The sequence below is a fragment of the Culex quinquefasciatus genome, chromosome 1 (assembly GCF_015732765.1).
Source record: "Culex quinquefasciatus strain JHB chromosome 1, VPISU_Cqui_1.0_pri_paternal, whole genome shotgun sequence".
In the NCBI taxonomy this organism is placed as follows: domain Eukaryota; kingdom Metazoa; phylum Arthropoda; class Insecta; order Diptera; family Culicidae; genus Culex; species Culex quinquefasciatus.
The window spans coordinates 127685130-127698935 of NC_051861.1; the positions used below are offsets into that span (position 1 = coordinate 127685130).

General features: G+C 34.3%; 1 protein-coding gene across 2 annotated transcripts in view; it reads left to right on the top strand.

The window, feature by feature from the left end:
• The window catches only part of LOC6047967 (sporulation-specific protein 15), a 32938-nt gene extending 23555 nt beyond the window's left edge, over positions 1 to 9383 (top strand). The window contains exons 6-8 of one of the 2 annotated variants that reach the window (XM_038249686.1): positions 1056 to 3372; positions 3432 to 3722; positions 8212 to 9383. In XM_038249686.1, coding sequence (XP_038105614.1) covers positions 1056 to 3372; positions 3432 to 3722; positions 8212 to 8315 — 2712 coding nt within the window. In that variant the 3' untranslated portion in view covers positions 8316 to 9383. The remainder of the gene's footprint in view (positions 1 to 1055; positions 3373 to 3431; positions 3723 to 8211) is intronic. The other variant, XM_038249687.1, reaches the window with a different exon arrangement.
• The last annotated feature ends 4423 nt before the right edge of the window (positions 9384 to 13806 follow it).

Here is a 13806-nt window from a genome sequence, read left to right on the forward strand (position 1 = left end):
ATTTAATTTATTAGACAACTTAATTCAAAAAAACGAAAATACAAAATTAACCGAATTAAAAAAAAACGAAGCCAAAATTTACAAATTTTACTGAGTTTGGCGAGTTTACTTTAATTCAAAAATTTACAGAATTATAAAAATACAAAAATATGAAATAATTTATTTTAATTGATATATTTATAAAATTTTGGTGTTAATTATTAAATATAATAAATTAGGTAAAAACTAAAATTCTTTGTTAATTAAGGATATTTTTCCTTAATTAACAAAGAATTTTAGTTTTTACCTAATTTATTATATTTAATAATTAACACCATTCACTATTTTACAAAATTTAATAAATTGACTAAATTTGATGAATTTACTTAATTTGATAAATTGACTAAATTTGATAAATTGACTAAATTTGATGAATTTACTTAATTTGATAAATTTACTTAATTTGATAAATTTACTAAATTTGATAAATTTACTAAATTTGAAAAATTTACTAAATTTGATAAATTTACTGAATTTGATAAATTGACTACATTTGATAAATTTACTAAATTTGATAAATTTTCTAAATTTACTGAATTTGATAAATTGACTTAATTTTCTAAATTTACTAAATTTGATAAATTGACTTAATTTGATAAATTGACTAAATTTGATAAATTGACTAAATTTGATAAATTTACTAAATTTGATAAATTTACTAAATTTGATAAAATAACTAAATATGACAAACTTATTTGATTTGACAAATTTACTTAATTTGATGAATTTATTAAATTTGATGAACTGCGTAAATATTTTTTTTTTGAATTAACTAAATACAAAAAACTTTTTAACTACAAAAATACTAAATTTACCAAATTTTAATTTCTATACTAATTTTGATAAATTTCCTATATCCAAAAATATTAGTAAATTATTAAAATTATTTCCCAAATTTTCAAAAATACAAAATTCACAAATTTTAGTTATTACTCTAAATTTACTAAATTTACAAAAAATAAGACTAAATTTGCTAAATTAACTATGCTTAATAATTTTCCAACGAACCGTTACAGCAACTACAGCACGAACTGGGCAACCTCAAGCAACTCAACGAGTCGCTCCAGCAAGATCGCGACACCTTTCTGCAGCTCCAAGACGAGCTGGACATTGTCCGCGCGCAGAACGCCTCGCTCCAGCACGAACTCCAGGACAAATCCGACCGCATCAAGCGACTAGCGGGCACGCTAACCGAAACGGAAGTCCGTATCGGACAGCTCGAAGCAACGACAGCGGCCTCGTTCTTTGGCGGGGTTGCTGCGCAACCTGCGGCGGAGGTCTTCGAGGAGATTATCCAGCCGAAGAAGGCGTTTCAGCTGGATGAGGAGGACTGCTGGGGAGGTGAGGAAGCGTTGCTCGAGGAGCAACACCAGCGCAAGTCGAGCGAGCGTGACGACTACATCCGGCAGCTGGAGCTGGAGAAGGAGCGACTGCAGCAGGAGATCACGGAACTGAAGGTCAAGTCGGGGAAGTTGCTGAAGAAGGTGAAGGAGTACAAGGTGAAGAGTGAGAGCTTGGAGCTGAGGAGGTCGGCCTCGATCGAGACCAGCGAGCTGGATCTGGCGATCCAGGAGGAGCTGAACGCGCAGGTAAGGGGGTTGGAGGGGAAGTTGAAGGAGGTTCAGGCGGAGCGGGAGTCGCTGCTTAAGCGGGTTGACGTGCTGACGGCGGCGAACGATCGGTTTGCCGAGATGAAGGAACGTCAGGATGGGCAGATCGAGGTTCAGCTGGCGAAGATCCGCGAGCTTAGCGGGAAGCTGCAGCAGCTGGAGGATTGGGGAGACGAAAGTACGGAGAAGGAGGTGAAACCTGCGGTGGTGGAAGCCGGTCAGGTTACGAGCGCGGAGGTGGAAGAGCTGAGGAAGGAAGTGGACGATCTTCGCGTTGACAACGAGGAGTTGCAAGCACTGCTGGAGGAGGAGAAGGCGAACGTGGAGATCCTGGAGAAGCGAGTCGCGCAGAAGGACGGCGAGATCCAGGAGTTGATCGAGAAGATTGACGGGCTGTCGCAGGACTCGCGCACGATCAAGACCAGCCTGGAGAGTCTGAATCAGCAGAAGAGCCAGGAAACGGTCGAGCTGAGTCAGAAGTTGAAGGAGCTGATGGGCAGGAACACGGAACTTACCCAGCAGATCGAGAGCATGCGATCGGAGAGCTTGTTCCAGAACTCCGAGCAGGAAAGCAAGTTACAAGAGCAGGTTCAGCAGTTGAGCGCACAACTCCAGTACAAGGAAGCGGAGATCGTACACCTGAGCGAGCGGATCGAGCAGCAAGCTCGGGAAGATCAGACGCAGTCGCTGGTGCAGGAGATCCTGGGCAAGAACCAGGAGATATCCGCGCTGAAAGCGCGCTTGCAGCAGCTCCAGTCCGAACACCAGGATCTGCAGAGCAACCTGACGCTGCAGATCACGAAGGAACTGGCGGGAAGTCGTCCGGAGGACGACAAGAGCGCCAAGCTAGCAGAGCTGGAGCGAGCAAACCGGGACCTGCTGGAGGAGAAGCACCAGATGGAGCAGGAACTGCAAGTGCTGAACGATCAAGTGATCGCGAGCTTGGAGTTCGAGGATCGCATGAAGGGCATCGTCCTGGAACTCGACGCCAAGAACATCGAGATCGAGGCGCTCAAAGCTTCACTGGAGACGCTCAAGCAGAGCGCGGTGAGTTCGGAACAGTCGACTCCTACCGCTTCCAAGGAGCAAGCTGGAGACGAATCCATCCGGAAGCAGCTTCAGAAACTCCAGAAGGAGCGAGCCGATCTGGAAGCCAACTACCGGATCACGCTCGAACAGCGGGACGCGCACTGGCAGCACGTGGTCGAAGAACGTGGCGCACAGGTCGCGGAAAGCTGGAAGCAGCACGTAGACCTGCGGGAAGCCGAGTTCACCGTGATCGAGAAGAGTCTCCGCGAGGAGATCGAGCGGTTACAGGGTCAGAACCCAAATCCGCCGCAAGCGGCGGCGGAACCCGCCGCGATCGTGCAGATGAAGGAAGCGCTGGAAGCGCAGGAGCTGGAGATCGTGACGCTGAAGGAGCAGCTGGCGATCCGGAGTGCGGAGTACGCGCGGCTAGCCGCCCAGGTCGATCCGTTCGCGGTCAAGCACGCGATGAACATGGTCACGAGCGAACCGAAGCCGGTCGACAACGGCGACAAGGTGCCGCGATCGGAGCTGGAACTCGCGCTGTACATGATCTACCAGCGGGACATGCGCTGCGAGGAGCTGGAACTCGAGCTGAGGAATCTGCTGGAGGAGCGGGACGCTCTCCAGTTGAGACTGTCGAACGCGCTGCGACTGCAGGAGGAGTTCAAGCGGAAGTTCAACGCACCCGTCGGAGGTAAGTCCTAGGTTCTCTTTCGTCAATAACCCAAATCAAACCCCCTAATTATCTTCCAGAAGCATCCGGCGACTCGAGTGACCTGTCCAAGACCACCACCCCGGAAAAATCCCTCCAGCAGATCGTGCAAGAGTCTGGAATCGGGGCCGCGACGACGACGACGTCAGCATCGTCCGTTCCGGAGGAGCTGTCGAGCAAGCTGTCGGAGCTGCATTCGATTGGGCATTCGCGGGATAAGCGCCAGCAGGAGGATCGGGAGGAGCGGCACCGGCAGCTGGCGCTGATACAGCGCGATCTGGCCAACATGCCGCTGGAGGCGGCCGCCAGGATTACCGGGGGCAGCGTGGGAGGTGAGTTGGAGTTTTTTTTTCGAAATATTTGAGTGGTTAGGTTAAAAAAAAATAAAGTGGTGGGTTTTCAGTCGATTTTTTTTAGAATTTCGTATCAAATTCAAAATATTTAAATTTAAAAATTGTGGATTGTTTTTTATAATTTGGCCATTTTCCAATTTTAAAAATGATGGATGCAAATATGTGATACGTGGAAAGAGTTAAGGAGCTATTACACTACGGCAAGCAAACAAACAAACTCGCACTTTTTGACAGTTTGCCTGCTTTGTTTGTTTGCCTGGATTTGATTGTACAAACGTCAGCCTGCATACATTTTGCCTTGTTTGCGAGTTTGCCGAAAACTGTAATAGCTCCTTTAGATGAATTAACAAACAGATAATACTAATAAAATTAAAATTAAAAGTAAAACATTTTTTACAAAAATACTCAGTTCATATATCTTCATACATAAAAATAAAATATAATGAAAAAAAAACTTTCAATCTTAATGACCTAAAAAGCATAGATTGTAAAAATCTGAAATTAAAAAAAAATACCTCATATCGAAAAAACTAAAGATAAAAATCTGAAATATGAATTGATTAAAATTATGACATCTTAACATTTCAAATTTCTATATAATTTTTTTAATCTGACATAATAATGTCCTAAAATATCAATATATCATACTCAAAAAAAGTTGTACAATCTACGCGTTGCCTCTGCTTTTACGAACTTCTTCAAATGCTTCAGCATTTTTTTTTTTGGTTCTACTACAATCTAATGCCTTCTTTCCTCTAAATTTAAAATTCAGGGAAATAAAATCCGAAATAAAAAAAAATCTCCAACAAAAATTATAACTTTTATTCTTAAGTTTTAAATTAAAAATCCATAAACACATTTAAAAAATAGTAAAAAATATGAACAAAAAGCTATTTCAAGAAATTAATTTCAAAAATCTTTTTAAAAAATATTTTGAAGATCTAAAAAAAAATCTTTTTTGGAATCAGAAGTCTAAACAACTCAAAACAATCGTGTATGTATTTTCTGCATTAACAGTCATATAAAGCATGTTTGGGATCGTTTAAAATATTTTCAATTTCTGAAAATATCAAAGCACAGAACAGCAAAAAATATCTCAATATTTTGGAAATTTATAAGACTTTAAAAAAAATATTTACAGCGGCCTAATAGATTAATTGAAAATCAAACTCACAAAAAAACAAAGTTCAGACTCGATTATGCAAATTTCCGGATTCCGAAGTCCTTGCAAAATTTCACTTCAGATAATCTTATTTGGATTGTTAGACTTGAACATAAATTTGCAATGACTTAAACTTAAAAAAAAGAATACGAGCATAAAAAATATACTTAAAAATCTATCGAGAAATTAAAAGTGCAACATGGAGTTAAACTTTCTGTCAAGCTGCTGTGAAGTTTACCGTGACAGCTGCGAAAGTTTCACTCCATGTTACCGGCTCACATCTCTCTTTTTAATTTCTCGATATAATTCAAGCATTTAAAGCTTAAGCATATTTTGAAGGAAGGTAACATTTGTAGAAATTAAAATCATTAAATTGAATCATAAAATTTTCAAAAAATAGTTCTTGAGCAAAAATAAAAAAAAATAAAAAAAAATAAGTTAAATTAAGCAATATTGAAAATCTAAGATTTTAAAATGTTCAATCCAAAATTTCTGAAGCCATTTTTTTTAAACGTTTCCAAAATTTCAAAGAATTCTAAAATGCACCTTCAAATCGAAAACCCTCAAAATCTTTTTCTTACAAAATTAATAGCCTGTAATATTAAAAAAATAATAATATTATTTATCTAAATATTCAGCAATTCCACACGAAAACATAATTTTTCAAATAAAAAAAAATCGAACGAGCCCAAAATTGGTGTTAGCAAAATAATTAGATCTGTATTGGTTTGTTTACATTATTTTTTTTTACTTTTATATTTTTGAAGAAGTTTTGACTTTTAACTTTTATGAAAATTATTATTTTTACGAATTTTAGGAAGTAAGCTTTTATGACATATTGAAACATTTTGAATGGAAATTCAATGTTGACTACTTATTTAAATATTTTCATTTAAAGACTTTCAGATCTCAGGATTCGACGAGTATTTTTAAGAAATTTCAAATTTAAAAACAAATTTTAGTTTCTGAATTTTTCAGATTTTCAGATTTGAAGGCTTTTGAAATATTTGATCTTAAAAATTTAAAATATTTAGGGTTTGGATTTCAGGTTTATAAAACTTTGAAATTTTAGTATTTTTTTGTTTGCTCGATAGAGTGACCTACGCCGTGTTAGGGTGGTCCAAAAAATTGTAATTTTCTTCGAGTTTCGCAAAAAAACAAATTTAAAAAAATCCACAACTCCGTGCCATTTCAATCGATTTGAGCTTGCTTGGACGCAAATGAAAGGTGATTTAATAAGCTTTTAATTCCCGGAATTGAAAGACGCTACTTTTGGCAGTCAAAAATGTATAGGTCATCGCATAAATTTAAAATTTTTAGTAATTTTTAGTTAAAAAAAGTAGTTTTTTTTTTTAAATCGAAAAACCTAGTGTTCACATTTATAACACCATTTCTAGAGTTTTTTTTATTAGGTCCTATAAACATATGAAAGACAATAGTTTATTGGTCCTTTAAAAAAAACTCTGGATTTGACCTTTTCAAATTAATTGAAATGGCGCGGAGTTATGGATTTTTTTTTAAATGTGGTTTTGAAAAAAAAAATGACGCAAAGGAAATTTTTTTTGGACCACCCTAACACGGCAAACAACAAAATCCAAAATTTCAGAATTTTTTAAACTTGGATTCTACACCTTAATTATTATAAAAATAATCAAAAACCTTGAAAAAAAAATGTTGTCTTTAATTCTGAATTACACGTCAAAATATTTCAACATTAACAATCTTCCATCCTGATACCTTAAAGTCTTGAAGACTTAAAATCTTCAAATAGGTAGTCAAAATTTCCATTCAAAAATCTACAATTTGTCAAAAAAAGCTTTCTTTTCTAAATTCGTAAAAATAAGGCTGGTACAAATATTTTTGAAAGTTTTTGTCACCCCCGCCCCCCCCCCTTCAAAATTGGCCCGAAAAATCAGGGGGCAAAAAAAATATTTTTACAATAAACTTCAAAATTTCAATGAAAATTCAAGTGCAACCAGCTGACATCAAATTAAAATACATTCTCCTGCGTTTAAAATCATTTTTTGCATGTTTGGGTTTATTAAAAAAACTTAAGATTTTTTGAAAATTTTCGATGCAAAATCTTTTTTTTCGATACAATTTTTGTTTTTGTCAGTTCTTAGATTTTTTGAAAACTAATGATTGCAAAATAACTGAACTAGTGTAAAATGCATTTTAAAACACTTTTTTCATTTAAATGTGAAGATTATGGCTTGTTATTTAAATTTCTATATTTTTTTATTTTTGCCCCCTTGACCTCGGCCAGGGCCGAGGGACAAAAACTTTTTTAAACATTCGCATCAGCCTAATTATTTTCTTAAAAGTAAAAATTCAAAACCTTCAAAAAGATAAAAGTCCAAAAATTAATATCTGGTTATAACAAATCTAAATATTAAAAAAACTGCAGAATTCCAAATTTACAAAAATTAAAACTCAAGACTTTAAAACTTCAGGTTTGAAAATTAAAATAAAATAGAACTATTTTTTTTAATTTAGATTTCTTAATAAAATACTCTAAAAATTCAAAATTTAAATACAAACAATTGAAAAAGCTTTTAAATCTCGATTTCTAACCTAAAAATTGGAAGTTCTGAAAAACTATTTTAATATTATGAAAAGTCATTATTTGAAAAATACATTAAAATGAATGCAAAAAAATCTTAAAATGATTAGAAAATAAAGAAATTTTTGGAAAATATTTAAACTTTCCAAAATTGGGTTAATTAAATACCACGGGACCCGTGGTGTAGGGGTAAGCGTGGTTGCCTCTCACCCAGTCGGCCTGGGTTCGATCCCAGAAGGTCCCGGTGGCATTTTTCGAGACGAGATTTGTCTGATCACGCCTTCCGTCGGACGGGAAGTAAATGTTGGCCCCGGACTAACCCAAAAAAATGGTGAGGTCGTTAGCTCAGTCCAGGTGTAGGAGTCGTCTCCCTGGATCCTGTCTCGGTGGAGTCGCTGGTAGGCAGTTGGACTCACAATCCAATGGTCGTCAGTTCGAATCCCGGGGTGGATGGAAGCTAAGGTGTAAAAAGAGGTTTGCAATTGCCTCAACAATCAAGCCTTCGAACACCTAGTTTCGAGTAGGAATCTCACAATCGAGAACGCCAAGGCAATGCTGTAGAGCGAATAATTTGATTTGATTTTTGAAATATTTAAATATTTTTGCTGAGACTTGATAACTTGTTTGCTCACTAGATAAAATAATACTTCATTGAATTCTTTTTCATTGCTGAGTCCTTTTCGATTTGTTGAAATTCAATTAAAATGCACAAATTTGTTAAATAAATTATTATTATTTTTCAGCACCCTCGGAATCGTCCTCTCCTCATCAGCAGCAGCAGGTGCAACAGCAGAGCGCCTCGTCCGTACTAATCAACTGGATTTTGGGCAAAAAATCCGACACGTAGAAATATTGCAAACAAAATTAGATTTAAAAATAATAATAGGAACCAGTCGCATTGTGTCGCGTTTCCTTCATAGGCCAACAATATATTCCAATCACTGCAAGGTTTGTTCTCCAACTTACAAAACAAAACCAGAAAAGCAGGACTAAACGAGAAAAATAGCTTAGCGAAAGAAGAAAAAAAGTGACCGGATGTTACTACGTGTTTATATAAGTGTTATATTTGTGTGATCCGACATTCCTATCGGGAATCGTCTGCCGAGGTTAGTCGCTGCGCGGAGTGTGGGCTCACGTCCGATTGGTCCAACTGTCAGCCGAAGAAGGAGGAAGAGTCTGCCCGGAACTCTTGCCTGTGTGAGTGGCTCTCACCGATCAGGTTTGATCTGTCATTGCAGGGCTGGACAAAGGGGAACTCAGTGGAGTGCGCTCAATTACACCATAATAGGGTGATCTACACCACACAATATTTTTGTGTTTTTGAGAGAGAGCGAAACGAATTTCACACGACACACATTCATAACTTTACGAATAGAAAACGACCCGAACTACTTTCCAAACTTCAGTGACTTATTTTGCCCCGAGTTTGGTAAAACCTTTGATTGACCACTGACAAGCGCTTTGAAATCTTTACTTTTTGTTTAATGTTGTTATTTTTTCCCCTCGCAACTCGCCCCGATCCTCGCCGAAGGGAAGAATGTCGAGAAAAAGTCTCAGAATTGGCGATGAAGCTGTGTGGAAAGAAGAATGAAGATCGGCTCTGGCAGAGTACCGAAAAGATAGAAAAATGAGAAGTGTAGTAGAAAATATGAATTAAAAGTTTTGAGGAAAAAATGCAACCGGAAGAGTCATTAGATAGTTTGATGATTGAAGAAAACAAACAATTGAATATTCCACTTACCTATTTTTGTTGTTTTTAATTTTGTGTAAATTGTGCATTTTTTTTCTGTTTGGTTTTTGTACATAAAGCCACTTTTCCAAAATTCCTTTTTAGAAAATGTGTATAAAAAATTGCACGTGTATTGTATTATCATTATCAGATGAATTTAAATAAAAGGTGTATCAATGACAAATAAACTTCAATGGTATAGCGTCATGTGCTTCGAAACTCCCTAAAAAAACTAAAGCTATTTTTTAATATTTCACTGGTAAGGGATCGTTCTTGTACAACATTCCCAGCAATCGTCAAATCTCTGGACCAACACGAGAAAATCATATTGAAAGCTTGATTTTTGTTGTTGCTTATTCTCAAGCTATAGGCAACTTTTTCACTAAACTCGACTTGCACAAAATAGCCCTATCCTTCCCAGGTACCTCTCAAAACTACTGGTTTGGTTTAGTGTTTGAAAATCTGTATCTTGAGAAGTGATTTTCGGATCGATGTGGTGTCTTCGGCAAAGTTATAGAGTACGACATATTTTTTTCTCTTATTTAACCCTTTATCACTGATGACTAGGGTTAGTGAAATTTCACGATTTCGCGGACAGCGTGAAATCCGTGAAATTTTATGTTTTTTAGTGAAACTGTAACGATTTTTCTCAAAATATTTCACAAGCTCAAATAGGAATGAAAATAATCTAAAGAACTACTGTAGAATCAAGCGAGTGAATACCCGGGCAGACGGTAATATCAAATTTTATGCCATTTCAATAACAAACACTGTTAAAATAACAAAAAGTGTTATGGATTCTTCTTGGAAAATCATTTTTTGCATAAGAGATTAATAATAGTTTATGTTATCATAACAAACATTGTTATTGGTCTGATATTGGTTGAAAGCTAAAACAACTTTAGAATAACATTTTTTGTTATGGAAGAATAACTCCAACTGTTACTGGGATGATCTGATTAGTTGTTAAAATAACAAAAAATAATAACAAAGATTTGTTCGAAGAATAACTAAAAGTGTTATTTGACTGTTATTACAATAACAATCCAATAACAAAAAAAAAATATAACGACGAATAACAAATCTTGTTATAAATAACATAAAATGTTATTGGCCTAGTAAAGCTTACCATTTGAAGAATTGTTCAGATTTTTCAGTTTTTTAGAAACTATCTAAATTTAGTAATATTTTCATCCGCTGTAGTAAAAATTTAACTACTATTTTATTTGAAAGGTATAATTTCAAAATTACCAACACCTAAAAGGACCTAATAAAAATAAGCAATGAATAAAAAATAATTATTTCAAAACCAATTAAAAGAATCAAGCTTCGTTTTTTTTTTCAAAATAAAATGAAGTGTATTTTTTATCTTTGAAATCACATTTTAAAAACACTTAAGATTTTTTTTTCTGATTTCTGTTTAATTTTAACGATATTTGATTATTTGGGTGGATGTTCCTCGTGAAAGCTAAAAAATACCACCTTTTTTGTTTTCTATTTTCATTTCAATACAAATTTCGATTTCGTTACAAATTATATTATTTTTGTCTATTGATTTTAGATTTACTTTTCGAATTGAGATGAAAACCTTAAAAAATATTTGTAATGGGCTCAATGTCGCAGAGAATTCAAAATATTTTATTCATTTTGGATGGACAAGATTGTTAAATCTTGCTTTGATACGAAATTCAATAATATGTAAACTGTTAAAACAGAAGCAAATCAGCGTAACCTGTTTAGCTTAAAAAAGCAGTTCAATAAATGAGAATACATTTTGTTTCAAAATATAAATAAAACCATAAATCATAAACCAGATGGAATTTTTTTTGAAAATAAGGAGATTTTTTTTGTGTCGCGTTAAAATTTAGTGAAGATTTTTTTAGTTTAGGCTGGTACAAATATTTTTAAATGTTTTTGCCCCCCCCCCTTTTCAAAATTGGCCCGAAAAATCAGGGGGCAAAAAAAATATTTTTACAATAAACTTCAAAATTTCAATGAAAATTCAAGGGCAACTAGCTGAAATCAAATTAAAATACATTCTCCTGCGTTTAAAATCATTTTTAGCATGTTTGGGTTTATTAAAAAATCTTAAGATTTTTTGAAAATTTTCGATGCAAAATTTTTTTTTTCGATACAATTTTTGTTTTTGTCAGATCTTAGATTTTTTGAAAACTAATGATTGCAAAACAACTGAACTAATGTAAAATGCATTTTAAAACACTTTTTCATTTAAATGTGAAGATTATGGCTTGTTATTTAAATTTTTATATTTTTTTATTTTTTTGCCCCCCCCCCCTTTTTTTAAATATTTGCATCGGCCTTATTACAATAAAAATCTAATAGTGGCCTAGTATTTTCAAATATCAAAAATGTTATTCCCACGTTATTTCCGTCTGCTCGGGGATGCATTTTCAAACTATTAGAGTCTTTTTTGGAAAATACAAAAAAAAAAAAATAACAAAATTCTGTATTTTTCGCAAGTACTAAATTTTAACTAACATGAAATATGGGTATCAAACGATGAACAATTTGGATGCCTTTTAAATTTTTGTATACCCGAGCAGACGGAAATAACTTGGGAATAACATTTTTTGATATTTGAAAATACTAGGCCAATAACATTTTATGTTATTTATAGCAAGATTTCTTATTCGTCGTTATGATTTTTTTGTTATTGGATTGTTATTGTTATAACAGACTAATAACATTTTTAGTTGTTCTTCGAACAAATCTTTGTTATATTTTTTTGTTATAACACTAATCTAACTAATCCGATCATCCCAATAACAGTTGGAGGTATTCTTCCATAACAAAAAATGTTGTTCCAAATTTGTTTTGGCTGTCGACCAATATCAGACCAATAACAAATTTTGTTATGATAACGTAAACTGTTATTAAACCCTTATGCAAAAATGGATTTTTCAAGAAGATTCCATAACACTTTTTGTTATTTTAACAGTATTTGTTACTGAAATGGCATGAATTTTGTTATTACCGTCTGCCCGGGTAGTTGTTTTTGGAACATACTGATTTTTTTTACAAAATATTGTATTGTCCGGGTCCGGTGGTTTAGTTGTTAGCGTGGTAGCCTCCAAACCCCAGTATGGCCTGGGTTCAATCCCAGAAGGACCCGGTGGCATTTTTCGAGACGAGATTTGCCTGACCACGCCTTCTATCGGATGGGGAAGTAAAACGTCGGTCCATTAGCGTAAAAGAGGTTTTGGGTGACTCACCACACATAACCTTCGGACGCCTAGAAATGAGCAGAAACTTGCAACAGAGCCCACAAAAGACCCGGGGGTCCAAGCGGGGGTCGTTAAAGTGGATTGCTTTGCTTTTTTTTGTATTTTTTGAAAACATTAAAATTTTATTTTTTTAAATTTAAATATTAAAAAAAAAAAGGTTTTTGAGAAAAATTTTGTTTTTCTACAAACAACAACTCTAATGAGTGAAAAAGCTTAAAAATTTCGCTTCGTTTGATACCCTTATTTCAAATAATAAAAATTACTATTTTTGGAAAAATGGTATTGGTATTTTTGTGAAATTTTTTGTATTTTCCAAAAAAGACCAGATTTGAAAATGCATCACAAATTTCGCTTGTTTGATACCCATATTGCAAATTTTAAGATTTGACTATTTTCGAAAAACACTGTAGTTTGTGAATTTTGTTGGTATTTAAAAAAAAATAAGGTGAAAAAGCATACAACATTTCGCTTTGTTTGATATCCATATTGTAAATTATGAAAATTTGAGAATTTTCGAAAAATACAGTATTTTGTCAAAATTTTAGTTTTTTTTTTACAAAAAAAAAATAACTCTAATAAGTGAAAAAGCGTAAAAATTTCGCTTCGTTTGATACCCATCTTGCACATTTTGCGAATTTGAGTATTTTCGGAATAAAATGGTATTTTGTGAAAATCGAAGTTGTTTTTTTTTTTAAATTGATTTACAAATCCTTTTTAAATCCTTTACGGTCGTATAAAGGGTCATAGTTTTCAGAAAAAAATAAGCTCTTTCGTTGTGAACAATAACATTAGAAATTTAAGCTTAATTTTAGGACCCAATTTTGCGGGCTGGTCATTCAAAATGGACATGTTCTTAAATCAAAACTATATTTTAAGAAGGCAATTCTGAGCGATTTGGTGTATTCGTCAAAGTTGTTGATTATGATAATGACTTTTAAGTAAATATAGGTACACGGAAATAAAATTTCACAATATTTTTATTTGACTAAAAGTTTAATTCCCATAATATGTATTTTAAATTTTCGAGTTTTTTTTTGTTTTTTTTTTTTATTTACTTACTTTTAACGTCAAATTCGAATTCTGCTGCCCCATTTAAGTCAAATTTGAGTTGTTGATTGTCAACTCAATTAAATGCATTTTTTCAATATTTCATCACCGCCATCTTGGATTTAAAAAAATTAAATCACTTAAGGGTAGTTTAGGGGTCATACTTAAGGTCGTAGAAGGTGTCCTTCACTTTTGGAGCAATGACTGTCAATGATGGTTCTGAATTCAGGGTTCAGAAATAGTAAATTGAAATGAAAAAATATTTACGTTATGTAAAATGCTTCTACAAACAAAACAAAGAAAATCATTTTTTGATT